Below are 27,758 nucleotides of genomic sequence, written 5' to 3' on the forward strand. Positions count from 1 at the left end.
AGTGAGCCACGGCGACCCCCCACCTCAGCAGGAGACCCTCCAACACTAGCAGATTCCACATATAAGCGATATATGATATTTGTCTCTCCGTGCCTGAGTTGCTTCACTTAGTATGATAGTCTCTGGGTCCATCCATGTTACTGCAAATGGTATTATTTCTTTCTTAATGGCTGAATAATATTCCACTGGTATGTACCACATCTTCTTTGTCCATTCGTCTGTCAGTGGATATTTGGGTTGCTTCCATGTCTTGGCTATTGTGAACAGCGCTGCAGTGAACACTGGGGTGCATGTATCCTTTCAAACCATGTTTTCCTCTGGGTGTGGGCCCAGGAGTGGGATTGCTGGATTGTATGGTAGCTCTAGTTTTGGTTTTTGGGTAAACCTCCATACTGTTCTCCATAGTGGCTGTACCAATTTATATTCCCACCAACAGCATAGGAGGGTTCCCTTTTCTCCACACCTTCTCCAGCGTTTGTTGTTCATAGACTTTTTGATGATGGCCGTTCTGACTGGTGTGGGGTGATAACTCATAGTGGTTTTGATTTGCATTTCTCTAATGATTGGTGATGCTGAGCATCTTTTCATGTTAAAGACAATATATTTTTAACAATATTCACCAGATCCAATCAGCCCTTGATTTATTTCTATTGTATTAAAATGCTATTTTACACTTGAAACTAATATAAAATTGTAAATCAACCACACTTCAATAAATTAATTAAATGCTACTTTAAAAAAAAGTATGTACAGAATATAATATAAATGTCAGAGTGAAAATGTTATGCATAAAGTAAAACAGGGACGTGTGATAGAGAGTAGTGGGACACTCTATTCTAGTTGGTTGGTCAGGGGAGGTATTTCTGAAGAAGACATATTTGAGCAGAGGTATGAATGAAACGTGAAGGAAGACTATTCAGGCAGAGATCAGTAAGTACAAAGGCCTTGAGACAGGAACATGCACAGCACATCTGAGGAAATGCAAACAAAGCAGTGGAGGGAAAGCATAGAAATGAAGTCAGAGAGGAGAGGAGGAGCCATATTAGAGACAACGAACAATAAAAAATGTTAGGATAGGTAGTTAGGGGGCTGAGGGCTGGTACTAAACTGGTAATTCCAAAGGAAGCAGTAATAGTACTAATTATAATAATAGTAGCTCCCACTTTCTGAATACTTAGTATGAACCAGGCAATAATCTCATGTCACTCTCAAATCTATCTGAGATAGATATCCCCTTTCACAGATGAGGAACTGAAACTCATGACAGTAGAGATGAGACATACCTCTCACTTGACTTAAAAATTCAAAGTAGTCATTTCTGGAGAACCTGGCTGATATGCTTACAAAAGGTAATAGGAAGTTTAGGGCTAATCCTCCTCAACTTCTCTATTAGCCCTCAGCTGCAGTCTTTACCCTGAGAACCAAAAAAGAAGTATATTTGCCTTTCACTCTCATTTTCTTATTTCAGTGACAGCTACAATCTTTAAAATGTTCACATTCCTAGTTTTCTGCCTTACAGGGCTTCACAACCCAGTGCCTGTGACGATGGAGAAGGAATATGGCACTAGTAACCAGTGGTGCTCAAATCTGGCAACACTTTAGTTTTACAGATACCACCCCGGACATACTGAATATCGGGATGGTACCTACGTATCTGTATTTATTAAAAGCTCCAAACGTGGTTCTGTTGCACAGCTAAGAGAATAAAAGATAGAATAAAAAACATGGGCTTTAGAGTTAGACCAGGGCTCAAATCATGGCTCTGTAATTTATTAACTGTAAGACTTTAGTGCCTAACTTCTTAAAGCCTCAGTCTTCATCTGAAAAACAGGGATAATGCCATCTGCCTTGCATGATCAATGTGGGAAATAAGTGAGAATATTTGCTAATAGATTATGATAGATGCCTAGAAAATAGTAGGTGTTCAACATATACTAAGTATTTAGAGTTGTCAAAGTTAAGCATTTATCACTAAAATGAAAAAAGAATCCAAGATTCAGGTTGAGGAAAGAAAAACATTTAAATGTAAAACTACCAGCCCTAACCAATTTATTGAGCCTCCTGATTACACAGTTTGCTCACACTTAGGAATCCTGATGAATGTTTACTTATAGTAATGTTTCTGGAAGTTCACGAAACTCTTATCAGTAATTACCCATTAAAATAGTAATCATTCAGAAGCATGAATGCTCAATACAAAACAATGATGTAACATTCTTATGTTATTTTGTTCTGCGTACATAAACAGATGTAACATGTTTGTAACTGCTCAAATGTTGACCAGTGGAGCCATCTCAGCCCTCTAAGAAATACAGGTACATGTCTATAGAGACTATTAAAATGATGTTCTCATATGGCTTCTAAGACCTGGTCTGTGAACTCAAAATTCCTTCATACTTAAAAATCCATTTATATAATTTAAAAAGAATAACATGGACTTCCAATGCTAGCCATGATGTAATAACCAGTACTGGACTTACCCTCTCTCACATCCTAAACAATTTTTAATATGGACAAAATAGATAAAGCATTGGACAACCAGAGTACAAGACCAATTCTTAAAAGAAGCGATATACATGAGATGAACAGTCTCAGTGAGCAGAGGAAGCAGATTGGGCTGCTGAGGTGGCTGGAACCTGTAGGACAGAATACTATAGAAAAAGAAGCTGTGTGAAATGGGGGACAGAAATCTGCATGGATAGTCCCCTTGGGTCTCTGGCCAAGACCTGGGCTGTGTATACATACGGTGAGATTCTATGGGGCCTAACACACAGTACCTGCTGCAGGGCTGAGAGCTGAACAAAAAAAACAGAGGTCATGTAGCACTTGGAGACGACTGGATCTCCGGCCCACAGTACAGAATCTTCACTGAGCATCTTGGGCATTCAAATGAAATGCTAAAAGTCTACTTTAAAAGAAGGGATCACACCTTAGAGTTAAGGGCCATGTCCTCAGACTAAGAACAAAATCAACACTGACCTGCCCAAACAAAGCATAAAACCAAGCCTAACAGATTTAACTGTCTGTAACTTAACTGTCTGCAAGAAAAAAACTCAGCACCCTTTAAAAGAAGACAACAAAATCCATTCATACAGTACACGATAAAGTTACTAAGCATATAAAGAAATAGGCAATACCACCCGTAATCAAGAAAAAAAGCAATCAACAGAAACAGACTCAAAAATGATCCATTTGTATAAACTAGCAAACAAGGACTGGTAAACAACTGTTTTACACACACAAACACACACACACACAAAGATTTAAAGGGAAAGATAGGGATATCCAACAGAGAAGTGGAAACTAAAACAAGAACCAAATGGAAATTTTAGAGCTGAAAATACATCTGAAATGAAAAACTACACTAGATGGGTTCTGAACAGCAGTCTAAACACTGCAGAAAAAGGGGTCAATGAACTTGAAGACAAATCAAAGACATTAAAAAGTTGAAAGAGAAAAATTATTGTAAAAAAATGAACAAAAACTTCAGTGACATGTGGGACAATATCAAGCAGTCTGCAATGCATGTACTTTGAGTCTTAGGGAAAAAATAGGGCAGAAAAATTTCTAAATAATATTCAAATTTGAATAAAGGCTGAAAATTCACCAAATTTGGTGAAAAATATCACCCCCCAGATTAAATAACCTCAGGGAATTCCAAGCAGAATAAGTACAAAGAAAAACGAGACCAAGGCACACCTTAGTCAAACTGATAAAAATGAAACTAAAGAGAAAATTTTAAAGCAGTTAGAGAAAACGAATACACACTAATACAAAAGCACAACAGAAAGAATAATGGTTGACTTAGAATCATTGTTGGCTAGAAGGCAATGGAACTGTGTCTTTAAAGGGCTGAAAGAAAAAAAAACAACCATATTTCTATATCCAGTAAAAATATCCCTCAAAATAAGTATGAAATAAAAATGTTTTCAGATAAACAAGAGTTGGAAAAATTTGTTGCTAGAAGACCTGCATTTCAAGAAATGCTTAAGGAAGTTCTTCAAGCTGAAGGGAAAATGATAATCAAGATAGAAATTAGAATCCACGGGAAGGAATAATGAGCACTGTTTAAGTGGTAAGTATGTGGTAAATATAAGAGACCATAATATTTTCTTCTCCCATTTTCTTAAAAGGTTTTTTTAAAAAAATTATTTATTCATAATTTTGGCTGCCTTAGGTTTTTGTTGCTGCACGTGGGCTTTTCTCTAGTTTCGGCGAGTGGGGGCTACTCTCCGTTGCGGTGCACGGGTTTCTCATTGCGGTGGCTTCTCCTGTGGCAGAGCACGGGCTCTAGGCACGCGGGCTTCAGTAGTTGTGGCTTGCGGGCTCAGTAGTTGTGGCTCGCAGGCTCTACAGCACAGGCTCAGTAGTTGTGGTGCACGGGCTTAGCTGCTCCACGGCATGTGGGATCTTCCTGGACCAGGGCTCGAACCCATGTTCCCTGCATTGGCAGGCAGATTCTTAATCACTGCACCACCAGGGAAGCCCTTAAAAGGCTTTTTAAACCAAAGTAATAATGGAAACACTGGGATTTTTAACATATAGAAATACCATATATGATAACAACCGCACAAAGAATGAGGCAAAGTAAATGGAATTACATCTCTGTAAGGTTCTAACATTTTACCTGAAGTAGCACAATACTATTTCTAATTATACCATGATACGTATAGGATGCATATAGTAATCCCTAGAATAACCACTAAAACACAATACTTTAGAAGTATAGTTTTAAAAAGTGAGAGAAACAGGTACCAATTAAACCTCAAACTCACTGAGTCCTATTCTATCCTATTCTCCCTGGATGATACTTGCTGGTTCAAGGCTATTTTGATTCCTTTTTTCTTAATTGTGGCCAATATAAATTGTGGCCCCATAAAATATGACACTGAAAGAAATGTCTTTCAATTATAAACCAAATGTATCATTAGAAGTTTATGTAATTATGTACCTTTACTAGCAGTTCCAGGAATATGTACAATTTGATAATGTGCTAGTATTTCTCCCCTACAACAACAATAAAAAATGCCCAATTTTTACCTGATTTGTTTCTTCTATAACAGGGATCTTTGAAAACTTTTTCTTAAAGCGCTAGATAGTGAATATTTTAAGCTTGTAGTCCATACTCAATTCTGCCGTTTCTAGCACAAAAGCAGTCACTGACAATACACAACAAATAAGCATGGTAATATTCAGTAAAACTATTTATTTAAAAACAGGCAACCAATCTGTAGTTTGCCAATTTCTGTTTTACAAGATGCCTAAAAGTCTATTTACAATGATTTAATTTGTTAAAATATTTTAATATGTTTTTATAAATTTATATAATTTTTCCTCTAAAAGCTCTAAACTTTAGAGAAAGAACCTTTGCCCCCCCACAAAAAGATTAACTACACTGCTTCTTTAAACATAATCTTCTTTTTTCTTCTCTCAAATATTGCTATAATTATCTCTCTTTAATTTTTAAAAAAATATTTATTTTTGAATAGGTATTTAATAAAATTACCTCATAAAAGTTTGAAACCAACATTCAAAAGGTTATATAATGAAAAGTCCCCTTTTCATCTCTGTCCTCAGTCTTCTTCCCCAGAAACAAACCCTATTACCAGTTTCAATTAGAGCAGCACTATCCAATAGGACTTTTTGCAATGATGGAGACGTTCTATATCTGTGCTGTCCAATACAATAGCCAGTAGCCACGGTGACTATTAAGCCCTTGAAGTGTGGCTAAGTTTGATCAAGGAACTGAAATTTTAGTTTTATTTAAGTTTAATGAATTTAAATAGCTACATGTGACCAGCGGCTAATGTACTGATATTAGGCAGTACAGACCTAGAGAATCCTCTGAGAGCAGTGGTGTTCTAGGTTGGCTACATAATACAATCACTTAAGAAGCATTTAAACATTCAGAGCCCTAGCCGCAACTCAGATCAAATATATAAAAATCTCTGGAGTGGGACTCAGGCATCGGTTTTTTTTTTTTTCTTTTTTAACTCCCCAGTGATTCCAATATATGGCCAAGGTAGAAATCTTCTGTTCTAGAAAGTTAATTATCTTATAAATAGAGTAGCTCTACCTAGAAAGAAAGCAAACTTTTAGAAAACCAAAAAGTTTTTCTTTATAAATTATTAATTATAAAAGAACTTCTGACTGCTTAGGTACATAAAAATCTTTATAACTTTATGAGGTTTTCCCCAAAGTAGACCATTAGAGGCAATTTTTACTGAGATTAACTAGATCTTAAAACTAGAAGGAAGTTTCCAAGTAAGAAATAAGATTTTCCTCTCTGTTGATATGCATGATATGGAAAAGGTATTTGCATTACATACTATTAAGGAACTCTTAAAAATCAATAAGGAAAATACTAACAATCCAATAGAAAAATGGCAAAAATGATACCAGGCAAATCACAGAAGAAGGCAACAAAAATGGCCAATAAACATACGAAGAGATGTTTAACGTCACTCATACTAAGGCAAATTTAAGGTACCATTTCAGATTGGCAAAAAGTTTAAAGTATAGCAAACCCAAATATTAGTTGAGGATGTGGATAAACAAAAACTGTCATATATTACTAGCAAAAGTGTAAACTGATATAAGTATAGTAAAGCTGAAGATACTCTATAATGTAAGAATTCTACTTTTAAGTTCATATCCTTGTGCACAGCTTTGCAACTACTGTGCTGGGAATTGTTTACAGACTACCAGTGTGTTGACCTACTGATCTCCTCAACCCTCAGTGACTGGGTAGGACTTGGGACAGCTAGATCTCTAGGCCTGTCCTCTAGTCAGCAACAAGCTCACCTTTTAATCTCAATGTACTAATCAAATACTAGAAGTATCCAGAGACTCTCAGGTGCGGAAGAAGATATACATGAGAATGTCCACTGTAGTATTTGTTTGAAATAACAACAACAAAATAAACACCTGGAAGTGGCCTAATTGTTTATTATATATGAATAGATAAATTGTGGTATATTTATACAGTGAAATAATTATAACTGTTAAAAAGCCACAGGTATAACGCAGGTAAGTCTCAAAAGCATAATACCGATGGGGAAAAAAAGTTGCAGAATCATATAAACAATGACATCATTTATTTAAAGTTTAAGAAAGCAAATAAAACAATACTTCATAGTTTTACAGATGTTTACAAGTGCAGTAAAAGTCGAAAAACATGTATGGAAATTGATACACACCAATCTCAGCACAGTAGTTACCTCTGGGGAAGAAGAGACAGGATTGAGATCTGGAGGGTACACAGGCAGGCTTCAGTTTATCAGTAATGTTTTATTTCTTTAACGATAACATCAATAACAGAAATATCTGAAACTAATGTGGCAAAATGTTACATTATCTTTGTGTATTTTTTTTAAAGGGCAGTGGATACTTGAGTATTCACTATGTTATTTTCTATCTTTTTCTGTATGTTTGGAATGTTTCTGAATCTAAAAAAGTTTAAAAACTAGTGATATAAATATGTAACTGCCTAACATCACAGGTGCCTAAAATATCCAGGTCAAGAAGGTAATGGGTTAAACTACAAGACTCCTGTAAAATCTTGTGACAAGCTCCAAATCAACATTAAAAACAAACAAAACAGGGTTTCCCTGGTGGCGCAGTGGTTGAGAGTCCGCCTGCCGATGCAGGGGACACGGGTTCGTGCCCAGGTCCGGGAGGATCCCACATACCGCGGAGCGGCTGGGCCCGTGAACCATGGCCGCTAAGCCTACTCGTCTGGGGCCTGTGCTCCACAGCGGGAGAGGCCGCAGCAGTGAGAGGCCCGAATACCGCAAAAAACAAAACAAAACCAAAACCCATTAAGGTTTTTAGCTCTATGGCTTTGGAAGCTGAGAAGCTGAAGCATCGTGCTAACCATAGGCGCATGCTATATAGCCCTTTACTGTTTCAGAGCTGTATTTTAAGATAGTTCAGCACTGCTCTGCTATAGTTTCTAGTACAGTCTTGGCTATCGTAAACAAAACTGCTATTAACACATAAGGGTCTGTTTTTAAATTACAAGGATGGAAAAAAAAATACAAGGATGAACTGTTCTTCCTTCTACTTCCTCTGTGGGATTATTGCCTCATTAGGGACTCCACATACACACCAGAACTTGTACTGGCATTAAGAATTATGACATAGATTACTTCAGGGAGAAAAGACAATACTCAGTAAAAGGAGTGACAAGGAGATAAAAATATGTTTCTAATAATATAAAATAATCATGGTAATAACAACAGCAGCTAAGATTTATATAGCACAGGCTATATGTCAGGCACACTGTTCTTGGTGCTTTACATTTAAACCTCACATCCACCCTATGAGGTTGAAACTGTTGTCCTATTTCACTGATAAGGATAAGGGCAAATAAATGATCACATGCCTGTTAAAAGACAGAGCCAAGGGTCTGAATCCAGCAGTTTGACTCTAGAGACCATTGCTCCACTGCTAAAGATATTCTGGTAATTCAGCCATACACATTTACTGGGACCTTGCCATGTTTACCATACTGAGAGCTCAAGGTACGAAGGTACAACATGGCTCTCCTTTATGTTTGCATCTAACTAGACTCTACAGCTCAAAGTTTCTTTTCACCAGTGACTATATCAAAATAATTTTTATACTGAAAACAATTCTCTAAATAATTAAGGATAACTGTTATGAACAATGATTCTCAAAGCAAACACCAACAATTCAAAGAGGTTCAAAAATTAATCCAGAAGACTTCTGGTTTCTGGTTCTGCATACAAGGAGCTCAGAAGTTGCCACTCTATCCTAACAACAAGAAAAAAGCTAAACAGTCTGAAAAATCAACAACTCTTCTTGGGTCCATAAGAAAGAGTAGGACACAGGGCAAACTACTACCACCATGATTAGAGGGACAGGCAAATATGGGAGTCTTGGTTTACAAGAGAGACTAATGAACAGAAACTGCCATAGAAGGCAGTGACGGTACCAAAACCTGAACTGTAACTAATTAATTGCCAGAGGTTCAGTATGGGCAACTCATAGTTAAAACTCTAGGGGGACCCAGTCACAGAGGGGGCTCCCTCAAAGCTGTGAAATTTATCTCCAGGAGCTCAACTAGGTTCCCATAGTAAATACCGAGAAACATCCCCTCGGGCAGGGGGAGGGCAAAAGGAACCATTTTTGAAATACACCAAAGCACTCAGTTCTCTGTCTGCCCTCCGCAGAAACTAGTTGAACAGCGCCTAAACTGCTAGGGCATTATCAGAGTCTAAGTGACCTGGGGAAGGGAAATACCCAACTCCAGCCCACTCTAGCCACTCTGTCTCACCTAAGGGGGGAGGAAAAAAACTGAAACACTTGTGAAGTTCAGAGTCCAGAGACACAGGCTTGCTAAAAGCCTGGGACCTAACATAGGACTACAGAATGCTTTCCCTCCCCGACACCTCACCACCACATTACTAAAGACCTATTTACAACAGTTTCTTTTCCCTGGTATATCATGTTAAGGTATCAAGGAAAAATTACAAGGCACACTGAAAGGCGAAAAATGCAATTTGAAAAGAGTAAGCTTCAGAACCACACACAGCAGAAATGTTGCAATTAACAGACCAGGAATTTAAAACTGTAATTAATATGCTAAGAACTCTAATGGATAAAGCAGACAGCATGCAAGAATAGATAGGCAATATAAGTACAGAGACAGAAATCCTAGAAAGAATCAAAAAGCAATACTAGAGATCAAAAACACTGTAACAGAAATGAACAGTGCCTTTGATGGGTTTATTAGTAGACTGGAGAAGGCTGAGGAAAGAAGCTCTGAGCTACAGGATATATCAATAGTATCCTCAAAAACTGAAAAGCAAAAAAAAAAAAAAAAAAAAAACTGAAAAGCAAAGAGGACAAAGACTGGAAAAAAACAGAACCAAATACCTAAGACAAGTACAAAAGGTGTAACATATGCATAATGAGAATACCAGAAGGAGAAGAGAGAAAAGAACAGAAGAAATATTTGAAATCATAATGACTGAGAATTTCCCCAAATAAATGTCAAACCCCAAACTACAGATCAAGGAAGCTCAGGGAACACCAAGCAGGATAAATGCCAAAACAAACAAACAAAAACTAAACAAAAAAACTGCTCCACAGTATATCATTTTCAAATTACAGAAAATCAAAGATAAAAAAAAATTAATTCACTTGTACACTGTTGGCGGGAATGTAAATTGGTGCAGCCACTGTGGAAAACACTATGGAGGTTTCTCAAAAAACTAAAAACAGAGCTACCATATGATCCAACAAATGAAAGGACTAATACTTCATGCATTTGGACCTCAGACACTCAGCAGTTTCAGCCACATACAATGAGCTATATAACCACAGAAGTGATCACAGAGATGGAAAAGGAACAAAAACAGCTAAGAAGGACCAAAGACGTGCTGTTTCTTCCTATTTTCCACCATAATATATTGCAGTCAGCAGGGAGGGGGTACCTATGATAGCTAAGAAAAATAGAAAAACTGAATGTGATTAGGATAGCAGCAATGATACAGACCAAGTGGAAATGGACAAGAAGTAGACACATTAATGGAGAAAAAGATATACACTGAACAGAAGTAGCCATAAAACAAGGGAAAAAAGTGAATAAGCTATTTAAAGTGTCGGGTGATTAACTGAAAAGAAACGCCAAGTCCTAAAAACCTATATAACGGTATTACTATGCCATATTAAAGCACATCAACAACACAGCAATCTAGGAACATTTAGCCTGAAAGAAATAAGCCACACATACTTTTAGTAAACATAAGTAACTAACATAGCATAACTGTCATGAGAAATAACTCTGAGTCATCAAGAAAAAGTTCAAATATGTTTGACGCTTTTTTCTTTATGCTTGACTCTTAAGGCAAAAACAAGTACTTTATACATTTTAGCAAAATTTTTCATAAAAATATATCCAAAACATTTATATCTTGAGTTAGTTAACTGGAAATATCAATCATCCAGATATCTGTGACTTTTCTCAGGTGTTACTCAGAAAAACAATAGTCACATGATGGGCTTCCCTGGTGGTGCAGTGGTTAAGAATCCGCCTGCCAGTGCAGGGGACACAGGTTCGAGCCCTGGTCCGGGAAGATCCCACATGCCGTGGAGCAACTAAGCCCGTGCACCACAACTACTGAGCCTGTGCTCTAGAGCCCGCGAGCCACAACTACTGAGCCCACATGCCACAACTACTAAAGCCTGCGTGCCTAGAGCCCATGCTCTGCAACAAGAGAAGCCACCGCAATAAGAAGTCCATGCACTGGGACTTCCCTGGTGGCGCAGTGGTTGAGAGTCTGCCTGCCGATGCAGGGGACACAGGTTCATGCCCCGCTCCGGGAAGATCCCACATGCCGCGGAGCGGCTGCGCCCGTGAGCCATGGCCGCTGAACCTGCACGTCCGGAGCCTGTGCTCCGCGACGGGAGGGGCCACAGCAGTGAGAGGCCCGCGTACCGCCAAAAAAAAAAAAAAAAAAAAAAAAAGTCCATGCACTGCGATGAAGAGTAGCCCCAACTTGCCACAACTAGAGAAAGCCCATGTGTGACAACAAAGACCCAACGCAGCCAAAAATAAATAAATAAATTTATTTTAAAAAAAACAAACAATAGAGTCACATGAAAAATAACATGATCACTTCAGTTAAATATTCTAATAACTTTTACTTACCAATGGGAAGATCTTCAGCTTTTGCAAGGTCATTCTCTTCTATTCCAGGCATTCCTGCATCACCACCTCGTTTGATTTGTTCTGCCCAAGTAACAGTAACAAAAAATATAATTTTATATTTTTCATTACATAAATTGAAAATATTTTGAAGGAATGTTATAATCAGTTTGTAGAGCAATAGGCTATATCAAATGAATATCTTTATATCTTGCTTTGGACATAGTTGTAACTCTATAAACTTACTGTTTTTTCTTCTCTATTAAAGGATCCAAATTTGAAACAGACACCTAATCATAATGGAAGTAAAATCAAACAATATTCTTTATGATTCAATAATCCACTTCAAAATGAGAAAAATAATAGTTTTTCTATTAACACAAACTATTAGAAACTATTTCTAATAGTTTTTCTATTAACACAAAATAACAGTAATACCTTTCCCATGTGGAATATGATTGCTTGAGGGTTCTTCATGCTTGCCTGCAGCATTCTCAGCAACTTTTGGAATGTTTTTAGGTACTGCATGATGGTTTATATCCAATCCATTTCCATCTTTTGATTCAAACTTGTGGGCCTCTTGCTGTAAGATTTGGTAACAGTAAGTATTTTTCAGTTCAAAATGTGAAACTACTGAAACAACTATTAACTTAATATTCTGAAACAATTCATGTTTTTGAAATACATACCATGGGTCTAAATTCTAAACACTTAGAGATGTGGGATATATTATTTTCTGTTCAGTTTTCATACCTGATATGAATTCAGAGAATAAGTAATATTTTTTAAAAGTCTCTATCATAAATGGCCTAAAATTTTAGGCAGAGATAATTCCCTTTGGCTATGCTGATAATTCTCTTTGGTGATTCTGTGAGAAGACAGTCTTGCTGAGCACTGTAGGTTGCTGTGGAGGCCTACAGTTTGGCACAGTCTTGGGTGCTGTGGGCAGAGTGGATTCTGTATAGGCATATGTTGTAATCGAGTAGGATAGCAGAGAGCAGGAGGATGGCACACAGGTGTCCCCTCAAGTGTGATAGATGGCTACTGACATTGTCAGGCTTTTCCCCAAGTAGAAACAGCAAGGGTAGAAAACAAGCAAACTTCTTCCCAGGTGCACTGGCCACTCAAGCATAGGAAGGAATGGCAGAACAATGCACAAGTCAGTGCTCCCTGTAACCTGCTTCAACTAACCATATCTCCTCCTTGGAAACTTGAATCTTCAGGTTTATGATTAGGTCTGACTCAATTCTGTGGGGGGCCAGTTTCCTCTTTTATATTGGTTGAGTTGCCTCAGTGGAAAACTGGGAGAGGCAAGGAGTCAAGTACACATGCTTGGGTTGCCATATTAATATTTAATGCATAATAATATTAACATTAAATGTTCTGTCAACTCTAAAGCATTATGCAGTGCAATCATTGGTAACATTATAAAAAACAATAGTACTAAAAAATCTATAGAAAATCTAGAAAAATAGGAGGCAAATTGTAAGAATTTGTCACAATAAAGAAGAAAGGGTGCTTTGACAATCAAGTGTAGGTATTCCAGTGTATCTGGCAGATAAAATCAACAACAAACATTTGCACTGTGTTTCATAGTTTACAAATTGTTTTCAAGTCTATCCTTTAGTGGAGACAAATGAATAGTTTTGGGAAAAACAAAATAAAACTGAGGCTTAAAGAAGTTTAAGCAGCTTGTTCAAGATTACAAAGCTAGAGAAGTGTGGAAAAGGGATTCAAACCACAGTCTTTCTGACTCCCACAGTTTTTGGGAACTTGGTAAGCAATAGCCAATTCTGAGAGCTTAATTTATGATGAGTGAAATGATAAACTGAAATTTCTGAACATGTCAGTATGAAGGCCAAAGGTGAGAAAATCGTTGAGGTACAACCTGAGCAGCCATCCTGCATCTCTCTACATTTTTGCTATAATGCTACATCATAAGGCTACTTCCATAATATTCCACTGCTTTTTGATGTGGATAAAACAAACAATAACCAACAAAACGTAAAGTCAACAAACTAGTGGTCAAAAATACTTCTCCATTTAAAACAGTTAATAAAGATGTTGTCCCTTTGATGCATTATTAACGGCAATACCTTTACGTGAATGGACAATATTAAATACTATTAACAAAATAAGATGGCTTCCTAAATGCAGTACTGTTGATTTGGTAAGGGGGCCACCTAATTGTTTTTTTGTTTTTTAATAAATTTATTTGTTTTTTTATTTTTGGCTGTGTTGGGTCTTTGTTGCTGCGCGAGGGCTTTTCTCTAGTTGCAGAGAGTGGGGGCTACTCTTCGTTGCGGTGCGTGGGCTTCTCATTACAGTGGCTTCTCTTGTTGCGGAGCGCAGGCTCTAGATGCGTGGGCTTCAGTAGTTGTGGCACGTGGGCTCAGTAGTTGTGGCTCGCTGGCTCTAGAGTGCAGACTCAGTAGCTGTGGCACACGGGCTTAGTTGGCCCACGGCATATGGGATCTTCCCAGACCAGGGCTCGAACCCATGTCCCCTGCACTGACAGGCGGATTCTTAACCACTGTGCCACCAGGGAAGTCCCCCTAATTGTTCTTTTTTTTTTTTTTTTTTTTTTTAAACATCTTTATTGGGGTATAATTGCTTTACAATGGTGTGTTAGTTTCTGCTTTACAACAAAGTGAATCAGCTATACATATACATATGTTCCCATATGTCTTCCCTCTTGCGTCTCCCTCCCTCCCACTCTCCCCATCCCACCCTTCCAGGCTGTCACAAAGCACCGAGCTAATATCCCTGTGCCTTGCGGCTGCTTCCCCCCAGCTATCTACCTTACTACGTTTGTTAGTGTGTATATGTCCATGACTCTCTCTCGCCCTGTCAAAACTCACCCTTCCCCCTCCCCATATCCTTAAGTCCGTTCTCCAGTAGGTCTGCGTCTTTATTCCTATCTTACCCCTAGGTTCTTCATGACATTTTTTTCCCCTTAAATTCCATATATATGTGTTAGCATACGGTATTTGTCTTTTTCTTTCTGACTTACTTCACTCTGTATGACAGATTCTAGGTCTATCCATCTCATTACAAATAGCTCAATTTCATTTCTTTTTAAGGCTGAGTAATATTCCATTGTGTATATGTGCCACATCTTCTTTATCCATTCATCCGATGATGGGCGCTTAGGTTGTTTCCATGTCCTGGCTATTGTAAATAGAGCTGCAATGAACATTTTGGTACATGACTCTCTTTGAATTTTGGTTTTCTCAGGGTATATGCCAAGTAGTGGGATTGCTGGGTCATATGGTAATTCTATTTGTAGTTTTTTAAGGAACCTCCATACTGTTCTCCACAGTGGCTGAACCAATTCACATTCCCACCAGCAGTGCAAGAGTGTCCCCTTTTCTCCACACCCTCTCCAGCATTTATTGTTTCTTGATTTTTTGATGATGGCCATTCTGACTGGTGTGAGATGATATCTCATTGTAGTTTTGATTTGCATTTCTCTAATGATTAATGATGTTGAGCATTCTTTCATGTGTTTGTTGGCATTCTGTATATCTTCTTTGGAGAAATGTCTATTTAGGTCTTCTGCCCATTTTTGGATGGGGTTGTTTGTTTTTTTGTTATTGAGCTGCATGAGCTGCTTGTAAATTTTGGAGATTAATCCTTTGTCAGTTGCTTCATTTGCAAATGTTTTCTCCCATTCTGAGGGTTGTCTTTTGGTCTTGGTTATGGTTTCCTTTGCTGTGCAAAAGCTTTGAAGTTTCATTAGGTCCCATTTGTTTATTTTTGTTTTTATTTCCATTACTCTAGGAGGTGGGTCAGAAAGGATCTTGCTGTGATTTATGTCATAGAGTGTTCTTCCTACGTTTTCTTCTAAGAGTTTGATAGTTTCTGGCCTTACATTTAGGTCTTTAATCCATTTTGAGCTTATTTTTGTGTATGGTGTTAGGGAGTGATCTAATCTCATACTTTTACATGTACCTGTCCAGTTTTCCCAGCACCATTTATTGAAGAGGCTGTCCTTTCTCCACTGTACATTCCTGCCTCCTTTATCAAAGATAAGGTGTCCATATGTGCGTGGGTTTATCTCTGGGCTTTCTATCCTGTTCCATTGATCTATCTTTCTGTTTTTGTGCCAGTACCATACTGTCTTGATTACTGTTGCTTTGTAATATAGTCTAAAGTCAGGGAGCCTTATTCCTCCAGCTCCTTTTTTCGTTCTCAAGATTGCTTTGGCTATTCGGGGTCTTTTGTGTTTCCATACAAATTGCGAAATTTTTTGTTCTAGTTCTGTGAAAAATGCCAGTGGTAGTTTGATAGGGATTGCATTGAATCTGTAGATTGCTTTGGGTAGTAGAGTCATTTTCACAATGTTGATTCTTCCCATCCAAGAACATGGTATATCTCTCCATCTATTTGTATCATCTTTAATTTCTTTCATCAGTGTCTTATAATTTTCTGCATACAGGTCTTTCGTATCCTTAGGTAGGTTTATTCCTAGATATTTTATTCTTTTTGTTGCAATGGTAAATGGGAGTGTTTTCCTGATTTCACTTTCAGATTTTTCATCATTAGTATATAGGAATGCCAGAGATTTCTGTGCATTAATTTTGTATCCTGCTACTTTACCAAATTCATTGATTAGCTCTAGTAGTTTTCTGGTAGCATCTTTAGGATTCTCTATGTATAGTATCATGTCATCTGCAAACAGTGACAGCTTTACTTCTTCTTTTCCGATTTGGATTCCTTTTATTTCCTTTTCTTCTCTGATTGCTGTGGCTAAAACTTCCAAAACTATGTTGAATAAGAGTGGTGAGAGTGGGCAACCTTGTCTTGTTCCTGATCTTAGTGGAAATGCTTTCAGTTTTTCACCATTGAGGATGATGTTTGCTGTGGGCTTGTCATATATGGCTTTTATTATGTTTAGGAAAGTTCCCTCTATGCCTACTTTCTGAAGGGTTTTTATCATAAATGGGTATTGAATTTTGTCGAAAGCTTTCTCTGCATCTATTGAGATGATCATATGGTTTTTCTCCTTCAATTTGTTAATATGGTTTATCACATTGATAGATTTGCGTATATTGAAGAATCCTTGCATTCCTGGAATAAACCCCACTTGATCATGGTGTATGATCCTTTTAATGTGCTGTTGGATTCTGTTTGCTAGTATTTTGTTGAGGATTTTTGCATCTATGTTCATCAGTGATATTGGCCTGTAGTTTTCTTTCTTTGTGACATCCTTGTCTGGTTTTGGTATCAAGGTGATGGTGGCTTCCTAGAAGGAATTTGGGAGTGTTCCTCCCTCTGCTATATTTTGGAAGAGTTTGAGAAGGATAGGTGTTAGCTCTTCTCTAAATGTTTGATAGAATTCACCTGTGAAGCCATCTGGTCCTGGGCTTTTGTTTGTTGGAAGGTTTTTAATCACAGTTTCAATTTCAGTGCTTGTGATTGGTCTGTTCATATTTTCTATTTCTTCCTGATTCAGTCTTGGCAGGTTGTGCATTTCTAAGAATTTGTCCATTTTTTCCAGATTGTCCATTTTATTGGCATAGAGTTGCTTGTAGTAATCTCTCATGATTTTTTTTATTTCTGCAGTGTCAGTTGTTACTTCTCCTTTTTCATTTCTAATTCTATTGATTTGAGTCTTCTCCCTTTTTTTCTTGATGAGTCTGGCTAGTGGTTTATCTATTTTGTTTATCTTCTCAAAGAACCAGCTTTTAGTTTTATTGATCTTTGCTATTGTTTCCTTCATTTCTTTTTCATTTATTTCTGATCTGATTTTTATGATTTCTTTCCTTCTGCTAGCTTTGGGGTTTTTTTGTTCTTCTTTCTCTAATTGCTTGAGGTGCAAGGTTAGGTTGTTTATTCGAGATGTTTCCTGCTTCTTAAGGTGGGCTTGTATTGCTATAAACTTCCCCCTTAGAACTGCTTTTGCTGCATCCCATAGTTTTTGGGTCGTTGTGTCTCCATTGTCATTTGTTTCTAGGTATTTTTTTATTTCCTCTTTGATTTCTTCAGTGATCACTTCATTATTAAGTAGTGTATTGTTTAGCCTCCATGTGTTTGTATTTTTTACAGATCTTTTCCTGTAATTGATATCTAGTCTCATGGCGTTGTGGTCGGAAAAGATACTTGATACGATTTCAGTTTTCTTAAATTTACCAAGGCTTGATTTGTGACCCAAGATATGATCTATCCTGGAGAATGTTCCATGAGCACTTGAGAAAAATGTGTATTCTGTTGTTTTTGGATGGAGTGTCCTATAAATATCAATTAAGTCCATCTTGTTTAATATATCATTTAAAGCTTGTGTTTCCTTAGTTATTTTCATTTTGGATGATCTGTCCATGGGTGAAAGTGGGGTGTTAAAGTTCCCTACTATGAATGTGTTACTGTTGATCTCCCCTTTTATGGTTGTTAGTATTTGCCTTATGTATTGAGGTGCTCCTATGTTGGGTGCATAAATATTTACAATTGTTATATCTTCTTCTTGGATCGATCCCTTGATCATTATGTAGTGTCCTTCTTTGTCCCTTTTAATAGTCCTTATTTTAAAGTCTATTTTGTCTGATATGAGAATTGCTACTCCAGCTTTCTTTTGGTTTCCATTTGCATGGAATATCTTTTTCCATCCCCTTACTTTCAGTCTGTATGTGTCTCTAGTTCTGAAGTGGGTCTCTTGTAGACAGCATATATAAGGGTCTTGTTTTTGTATCCATTCAGCCAATCTGTGTCTTTTGGTGGGAGCATTTAGTCCATTTACATTTAAGGTAATTATCGATATGTATGTTCCTATTTCCATTTTATATATTGTTTTGGGTTCGCTACTATAGGTCATTTCCTTCTCTTGTGTTTCGTGTCTAGAGAAGTTCCTTTAGCATTTGTTGTAAAGCTGGTTTGGTGGTGCTGAACTCTCTCAGCTTTTGCTTGTCTGTAAAGGTTTTAATTTCTCCATCAAATGTGAATGAGATCCTTGCTGGGTAGAGTAGTCTTGGTTGCAGGCTATTCTCCTTCATCACTTTCAGTATGTCCTGCCACTCCCTTCTGGCTTGTAGGGTTTCTGCTGAGAGATCAGCTGTTAACCTTATGGGGATTCCCTTGTGTGTTATTTGTTGTTTTTCCCTTGCTGCTTTTAATATGCTTTCTTTGTATTTAATTTTTGACAGTTTGATTAATATGTGTCTTGGCGTGTTTCTCCTTGTATTTATCCTGTATGGGACCCTCTGTGCTTCCTGGACTTGATTAACTATTTCCTTTCCCATATTAGGGAAGTTTTCAACTATAATCTCTTCAAATATTTTCTCAGACCCTTTCTTTCTTTCTTCTTCTTCTGGAACCCCTATAATTCGAATGTTGGTGCGTTTCATGTTGTCCCAGAGGTCTCTGAGACTGTCCTCAGTTCTTTTCATTCTTTTTTCTTTATTCTGCTCTGCAGTAGTTATTTCCACTACTTTATCTTCCAGGTCACTTATCCGTTCTTCTGCCTCAGTTATTCTGCTATTGATCCTATCTAGAGTACTTTTAATTTCATTTATTGCGTTGTTCATCGTTGCTTGTTTCATCTTTAGTTCTTGTAGGTCCTTGTTAACTGTTTCTTGCATTTTGTCCATTCTACTTCCAAGATTTCGGATCATCCTTACTATCATTATTCTGAATTCTTTTTCAGGTAGATTGCCTATTTCCTCTTCATTTGTTAGGTCTGGTGGGTTTTTATCTTGCTCCTTCATCTGCTGTGTGTTTTTCTGTCTTCTCATTTTGCTTACCTTACTGTGTTTGGGGTCTCCTTTTTGCAGGCTGCACTTTCGTAGTTCCCGTTGTTTTTTTTTTGCATTACGCGGGCCTCTCACTGTTGTGGCCTCTCCCGTTGCGGAGCACAGGCTCTGGACGCGCAGTCTCAGCGGCCATGGCTCACGGGCCCAGCCACTCCGCGGCATGTGGGATCTTCGCGGACCGGGGCACGAACCTGTGTCCCCTGCATCGGCAGGCGGACTCCCAACCACTGCGCCACCAGGGAAGCCCCGTTCCCGTTGTTTTTGATGTCTGTCTCCAGTGGCTAAGGTTGTTTCAGTGGGTTGTGTAGGCTTCCTGGTGGAGGGGACTAGTGCCTGTGTTGTGCTGGATGAGGCTGGATCTTGTCTCTCTAGTGGGCAGGTTCACGTCTGGTGGTGTGTTTTGGGGTGTCTGTGGCCTTATTATGATTTTAGGCAGCCTCTCTGCTAATGGGTGGGGTTGTGTTCCTGTTTTGCTAGTTGTTTGGCATAGGTTGTCCAGCACTGTGGCTTGCTGGTCGTTGAGTGAAGCTGGGTGCTGGTGTTAAGATGGAGGTCTCTGGGATATTTCCACCGTTTAATATTATGTGGAGCTGGGAGGTCTCTTGTTGACCAGTGTCCTGAAGTTGGCTCTCCTACCTCAGAGGCAGAGCCCTGACTCCTGGCTGGAGCACCAAGAGCCTTTCATCCACACAGCTCAGAATAAAAGGGAGAAAAAGTAGGGAGAATTAGTAGAAGTATGAGTAAAGAAAGAAGGAAAGGAGGAAAGGAAGGAAGGAAGAAAGAAGCAAAGAAGGAAAGAAAGGAGGGAGGGAGGGAGGAAGGAAGGAAGGAGGGAAAGAAGGAAAAAAGACAGAAAGAAAGATGATACAGTAAAAATAAAATCAAGTATAATATAGTTATTGAATTAAAAAATATTTAGAAAAAAAAAAAGGGACAGATAGAACCTTAGGACAAACGTTGGAAGCAAAGCTATACAGAGAAAATCTTACACAGAAGCATACACATACACCTTCACAAAAAGAGGTAAAGGGGGAAAAATCATAAATCCTGCTCCCTGAGACCACCTCCTCAATTTGGGGTGATTCGTTGTCTAAAGGAGGGAAGGAAGGAAGGAAAGAAAGAAAGAACGAAGGTAAAGTATAATAAAGTTATTACAATTAAACTTAATTATTAAGAAAAAGAATTTTTAAAAAAAAGTCATGGACGGATAGAGCCCTAGGACAAATGGTGGAAGTAAGAGTATACAGACAAGATCTCACACAGAAGCATACACGTACACATTCACAAAAAGAGGAAAAGGGAAAAAAATCATAGATCTCGCTCCTAAATTCCACCTCTTCAATTTGGGATCATTCCTTGTCTATTCAGGTATTCCACAGATGCAGGGTATATCAAGTTGATTGTGGAGCTTTAATCCGCTGCTTCTGTGGCTGCTGGGAGAGATTTCCCTTTCTCTTCTTTGTTCTCACAGCTCACAGGAGCTCAGCTTTGGATTTGGCCCTGCCTCTGCGTGTAGGTCGCTGGAGGGCGTCTGTTTTTTCGCTCAGACAGGACGGGGTTAAAGGAGCCGCTGATTCGGGGCCTCCGGCTCACTCAGGCCGGGGGTTGGGGGATGGGGGAAGGAGGGGCACTGCGTGCGGGGCCGGCCTGCGGCGGCAGAGGCAGCGTGACGTTGCGGCAGAGGCCGGCGTGACGTTGCACCAGCCTGAGGCCCGCCGTGCGTTGTCCCGGGGAAGTTGTCCCTGGATCCCGGGAACCTGGCAGTGGCGGGCTGCACAGGCTCCGCGGAAGAGGGGTGTGGAGAGTGACCTGTGCTCGCACACAGGCCCCTTGGTGGCGGCAGCAGCAGCCTTAGCGTCTCCCGCCCGTCTCTGGGGTCCGCGGTTTTAGCCGCGGCTCGCGCCCGTCTCTGGGGTTTGCGCTTTCAGCCGCGGCTCGCGCCCGTCTCGGGGGCTCGCGCCCTCAGCCGCGGCTCGCGCCCGTCTCTGGGGTTCGCGCTTTTAGCCGCGGCTCGCGCCCGTCTCTGGAGTTCCTTTAAGCAGCGCTCTTAAACCCCTCTCCTCGCGCACCAGGAAACAAAGAGGGAAGAAAAAGTCTCTTGCCTCTTCGGCCGTTGCAGGCTTTTCCCCGAACTCCCTCCCGGCTAGTCGTGGTGCACTAACCCCTTCAGGCTATGTTCAAGCCGCCAACCCCAGTCCTCTCCCTGAGCTCCGTCCAAAACCAAAACCCGAGCCTCAGCTCGCAGCCCCGCCCGCCCCGGCGGGTGAGCAGACAAGCCTCTCGGGTTGGTGAGTGCTGGTCGGCACCGATCGTCTGTGCAGGAATCGCCCCGCTTTGCCCTCCGCACCCGTCGCTGTGCACTACTCCGCGGTTCCGAAACTCCCCCCTCTGCCTCCCGCAGTCTCCGCCCGCGGAGGGGCTTCCTAGTGTGTGGAAACTTTTCCTCCTTCACAGCTCCCTCGCACTGGTGCAGGTGCCGTCCTTATTCTTTTGCCTCTGTTTTTTCTTTTGCCCTACCCAGTTACGTGGGGAGTTTCTTGCCTTTTGGGAGGTCTGAGGTCTTCTGCCAGCCTTCAGTAGGAGTTCTGTAGGAGTTGTTCCACGTGTGGATGTATTTCTGGTGTATCCGTGGGGAGGAAGGCAATCTCCGTGTCTTACTCTTCCGCCATCTTCAAGGTCCCCCCCCCCAATTGTTTTTTAAATAAACTTCTTACTCTGAAATAATTTAGATTTACAGAAAAGTAATTACCCATCTCCCAATTTCCCTTAATATTAACATCACAATAGCACAGCACATTTGCAAAACTAAGAAACCAACATTAGTACATTATTAACTAAACTCCAGACTTTACTTAGACTTCACCACTTTTTCCATTAAGACCTTTTTCTGTTCCAGGATCCAATCCAGGATACTACACTGCATTTATTTTATTTTATTTATTTATTTATTTAATTTTTTACTACATTGCATTTAAGTACTCAGGTCTTCTTAGTCTCCTCTGGTTTATAACCATTTATCTTTGTAGTATGAAAGCAATAAACAAATGAGTGTGGATGTGTTATAATAAAATTGTATTTGTAGACACTAAGATTTGAATTTCTTACAACTTTCCCAGTCATAAAATATTCTTTTGACTTTTTAACCATTTTTCAATGTAATGACCGTTTTTTGCTGATGGGCAGTTAAAAACAGGCAGGAGGTTGGACTTAGTTTGCTGACCCCCTCCCCAGAGTAATTTCCAAGACAGGAATGTACTTAGTTAAAAAAAAAAAAAAAATCCCTCAATACAACTTATGCTTGTTTCATATAGCTTACAATGGATTTGTTCCTACGAAAAACAACTCAAATTTCACAGAATCAACTAGTTATAGTAGTCGAAGAACAGAGAATGAGAATGAGGAGTAGATTAGGCAGCTGGTATGTCACCCTACAAAGGAGAAATGCTCTTAAGCATCTCCATTCCTCCCCACCTTGCTCCATTTAGGGCAGGATAAGTGCAAAGAAGAACTGGAGTAGATATTAGCTAATTAATAATGTAAAAATAGCCTAATATAGAAGAGCAGAAAGGGAGAACTACAGTTGGCAGGAAAAAGGAAAAAGCTTATATACGTGCTTCTTGGGAGAAGAGAAGAGAGCAAATTCATCCCATTATTTATATACTGGGCTTGTAATAACACAATTGCAACAGCAAGCCTCTTGTTCCCTTCCTTCCGTGTTCTACTATGCTCCTCTAACCATCCAGTGTTTCAATAATACCTTCTGGCTGCCCTCAATGCCACCTAGGTAGCTCACTCAGGCCTGCCATCTTCCAGCAATCTATCCCCATGTCTCTTCAAGGAAGACTGCAGATAGGCAGCAGCCATTCCACTTTATAGATTAAAAAAAATGATGCCCTCAATATCATGCTGCAAAATAGTTGAAAGAGCAAAGAATGAAAACCTGGTTTCCTTAGCTTCTAGTCCTTTAGATGAGATGCTGCCAAAGACCAAGAAAAATACTTTTCACTATTCAATCTCTCTTAACTCTAAATCACAAGACTTTATACAAACCACAGCTAGTCAGATTAGATTATAGTGTATAAAAAAATGAATGTCCTAATGACTAGTAAACTTCAGACAAATTCCCTCCATTTCTAGCAGGACTTTCATAATATATATCAACTGGAATTGTATGAACTAAAAGAATTTGCCACCCCCAAAATATGAATCAAAATAGTGGCTAGTGTTTCATTTCTGTGTTTTAAGAAAGGAATTCAGAATAACAAAGACTGATAATTAAGGAAAAATTTTCTCAATTTTTTTCTATTTCTCAAAAGCATAAAATAGCAAATAGTTGATTTTCAAGTAAAATGATCATCCACTTTACAACCTAAGAAATAAATAGCAAAAATTATTTTTAAAAGTCAGGTAAAAGATATTTAGCTCAAAATTAGTTTTAAGAGTTGAGGTTATACTTTTGTAAATGTCTAATTTACTCAGCAGTAAAGCCACTGCCAGTCACTTTTAGAATTAGGCAGGCTAAAATACTTAAAAATATAATGTTTTATAACAAAAATACAAATTTTAACTTCTAAATTTTAAGATTTATAACAAGAACATATTTTAAGTATTTTAAAAATTTACCTTTTGTTCCTGCAAAAACTGGTCTGCTAACTTTTTAATATTTTCTTCATGCTGTGCTCTTAATTCCTTGATCTGTTGTCCACACTGAAAACTAAATTACAAGTCATTCTTTTAGACTATTATTTTGGATTGATTCTCAAAGATGTCTAGAAGTTGGAAACATACATTTATAAGTATAAAGCATTCAGTTAGCAGGGGAGTGGGTAGGGAAGGACAACGAGCAGACATAAAAATAGCTCACAGTCAAAATTCTTACAATATTTGAACCTTTAACAGAGGATAAAAATATTGATAAAACTAATTAAAAAACAGAAATTAGAAAGATGAAAATTTATTTTTATAAGTTGCATTTATAAAGAAACAACTGTCAAAGTCAACTTCAATCATAGAAGAGAAAAACATTTTAGAAGAGAAAACTGTAAGACCAATATATAGTAATAGATAAGAAAAGCTAGAATTATAAGAGTTGATAAGGAGTGGCAGCAGATGATTCATCAAATAGTACTTTCAACGCAATAATAAAAGCCTAAACCATAAGAAGAGCAACAATGGAAGAAACTAATAAAGAAGAGAGAATGCAACCAGCAAGAGAAAATGTAAAGGAACAAAACACATAAAGATTGTGAATTTCCACTGGACGAGTAGTCAAAGAATACAAATAGATCATTCATGCAAAAAGAAACAAAGAATACATACACAGAAAAATGTTATCTTCCACCATTTAAAATGCAAATTAAACTTCTTATATGTATATATAGTACTATCTTATTACTATACTAGCAAAATTAAGTTAGAAATATAAAAGCCAATGTTGGTGGGGCTACAGGGAAACATTTACATTATAAATAAGTATAGTCATTTTACAAAGCAATCTTTCATATATGTGATAAGAGCAACAAGATCAATAAAATATTCCACCTCAGAAGTTCTATATTTGAGAATATAACCAGTGAAATAATGTAAGAGGGAGAAAATGCTTTTTGCACAAAGATTTTTATAGTTGATAGTCAAAGATTTTTATAGTGATAGAAAAGGAAAACTCCTACAATGGTCCAGCAGTTGGGAGAGATTAAACAAGCTTTGGTACACTAACATGCTGGAATAATATTTCTTTAATCCTAAAGATATATGTAAAATTACTGAATACTATTAGATTAAAATACATATATGTAAGTAGATGCATATTGATAACCTACAAGAGTAAGAAGTCAGAAATGGATAAACAGTTTAAAATACAGTGAATCTTTCTAATTTTTGGTGTGTAGACCCAAAAATACCTTTAACTGTAAAACTGATTTAATATACAATAAACCCTTTTAAAGAGTAATTCTAGAAAGGCCCCTAAGAGGCTTCCCAACCTCATCACCAACAGTGCAGAGGTGTAAGCAAAGGGACTGAAGTGCAGAACAGGAGAAGCAGCTGGTGCTTAGTCCCTCAGCTATTCTGGGGATATCTTCCACTGCCAGCTTTATCTTCTGGATTGACCCTCAAAAAGAACCACAGAATCTTCTTTCAGTCTTTGCCACATCCCATTCAATAAAACTCAGACCTTGAAAGATTTTCTGTCTCACAATGAACTCTAGTAGATTCAACATGCCTTGTAAGAGATATTTTCATGTTGTTCAACGTATCAAAATAAAAGAGTGATTTCAAAGAGGCATAGAAAGATAACAGAAAAGGAACTTAAAAGACCTAGTAAAATGAAAGAAGAGAAGAAAAACAAAAGCCAGAAAGGAAGAAATGAATTGAAAGTTGGACAAATATTCAAGATTCATAAATATCTGTTGCATGTAGCATCTTACCTCTCATATTCTAACCTCTTCACGAGGTAAGTACTGTTCTTCCTATAGTCCTGGAGCTGGTCTTCTTGTCGAAGAAACTCCTGACGAAGCTCAGCGAGTTGCTCTATCCACAGAAGGTAAAAATCAAAGGAATGAAGTTTACTTTACTGCTTCCCATTGAGAAGGTATGGGATTTTCAAAAATTATATACAGGAAGTTAAATTTATATAATTAGTACCACATTTAATTGCCTTTCATACACATGCATGGGCAATAAAACAAGATAGCCTCAGTGGTTTCACATAAATCAGAAATATTAAAAATATATACATCTTTTCACATTATGTAGACAATATGCTAAGTTGTAGAAACAGTACAAAAAGAACTAACTATCTCTCTAAACCTTACTGCTTTATAAAAGTAGGGAAAAAATCATATTTTTTAGGTGTATTGGCTATGGGTACAGAATTCAATTCATTCTAAATCATACTTGATTCCCAAATTAGGTACCAATCATTTTAGATCTCATTTCTAGTTCTGCTACTGAGGTTTAGGTCCACATATACCAAAATTCCATTTTCAAAGCTTATAACCTCCAGACTACAGCTAAAAGTTTTAGCTGTAATGAATAACATGAAATTTCAAACTGGACAGTAAATTAAAAGCTGGACCAGATCCCCTTTGGGAACCTTTAATCCATCATCACTGGCCCCACATTTTCTAGTTACTCCCTCTTTATCTAACCCTACAAATAAAAGAAATTCAGCCAGAAAAGAGAAATGTCAGTTTCTTGGATAGAGGATTAAAAAATTAGCCAACAGCCTTAGAAGTTAAGCAAAAGTAGTAAAGAAAGTTTTAATTTTTATAAATGGGAACAGAGGTCTATTCTGTATAAGCAATAATGACTTATTAAGATTAAAGTATAATATCTAACCATAATGTACAATATTATAACGATAACATAACATCTACTTTTCATAGAGGGCTTACAGAAATAATCTTGTTACTTTAAAGGCACTCAAAAAATGCTTGTGATGTAAGTTTTTAAAAAGATATAAACATATATTTATAATATAAATCTTTATAAAAAGATATATATCTTTATACCTTTATAAAAAGATATATCTTTATAAAGATATTATCTTATAATATCTTTATAATATCTTATAAAGATATTATATCTTTATAAAAAGATATAAACATATATTTATAATATAAAATATATCCATGTAAAACAGATGAGAATAAAAATACATCAAAATGCTACCAGTGATTACACTTAGTGGTGGGATTCTGAGCATATTTTTTTCTCTACTTTCTAAATTTTATTGTAGAATCATAACTATGGATGACAAAAAGTAAAAATGTTAAAGTCACATGAACATTTGCTGAAGTATATAAAGTTTAACAATATGCATAATAACAACTATTGTATAGTATTAATAATCAAATATGAAAAGTAAATGATTTACATAAAGTGCTTATAGGTAGTAAATATGCTTGCTTATTCAAGCCACATTTTTATTATTATTTTTAAAATTTATTTTTAAAAATTTATTTATTTATGGCTGTGTTGGGTCTTTGTTGCTGCACGTGGTCTTTCTCTAGTTGTGGCGAGTGGGAGCTACTCTTTGTTGCGGTGCACGGGCTTCTCACTGCGGTGGCATCTCTTGTTGTGGAGCATGGGCTCTAGGCACATGAGCTTCAGTAGCTGTGGCATGTGGGCTCAGTAGTTGTGGCACACGGGCCCTAGAGCACAGGCTCAGTAGTTGTGGTGCATGGGCTTAGCTGCTCTGCGGCATGTGGGATCTTCCCAGACCGGGGCTCAAACCCGTGTCCCCTGCATTGGCAGGTGGATTCTTAACCACTGCGCCACCAGGGAAGCCCTATTATTTTTATTTTAATTGAGATATAACATTGTGTAAGTTCAAG

General features: G+C 38.0%; 1 protein-coding gene across 4 annotated transcripts in view; it reads right to left on the bottom strand.

Moving 5' to 3' along the window:
- The window catches only part of GOLM2 (golgi membrane protein 2), a 117,959-nt gene that overhangs the window by 40,362 nt on the left and 49,839 nt on the right, over positions 1-27,758 (bottom strand). For all 4 annotated transcript variants that reach the window (XM_032623676.1, XM_032623674.1, XM_032623675.1 and 1 more), the window contains exons 3-6: positions 25,848-25,950; positions 24,046-24,136; positions 12,116-12,260; positions 11,681-11,761 (exon numbers count right to left, since the gene is read on the bottom strand). In XM_032623676.1, coding sequence (XP_032479567.1) covers positions 11,681-11,761; positions 12,116-12,260; positions 24,046-24,136; positions 25,848-25,950 — 420 coding nt within the window. The remainder of the gene's footprint in view (positions 1-11,680; positions 11,762-12,115; positions 12,261-24,045; positions 24,137-25,847; positions 25,951-27,758) is intronic.

This window comes from Phocoena sinus, chromosome 2 (assembly GCF_008692025.1).
Source record: "Phocoena sinus isolate mPhoSin1 chromosome 2, mPhoSin1.pri, whole genome shotgun sequence".
Classification (NCBI taxonomy): Eukaryota; Metazoa; Chordata; class Mammalia; order Artiodactyla; family Phocoenidae; genus Phocoena; species Phocoena sinus.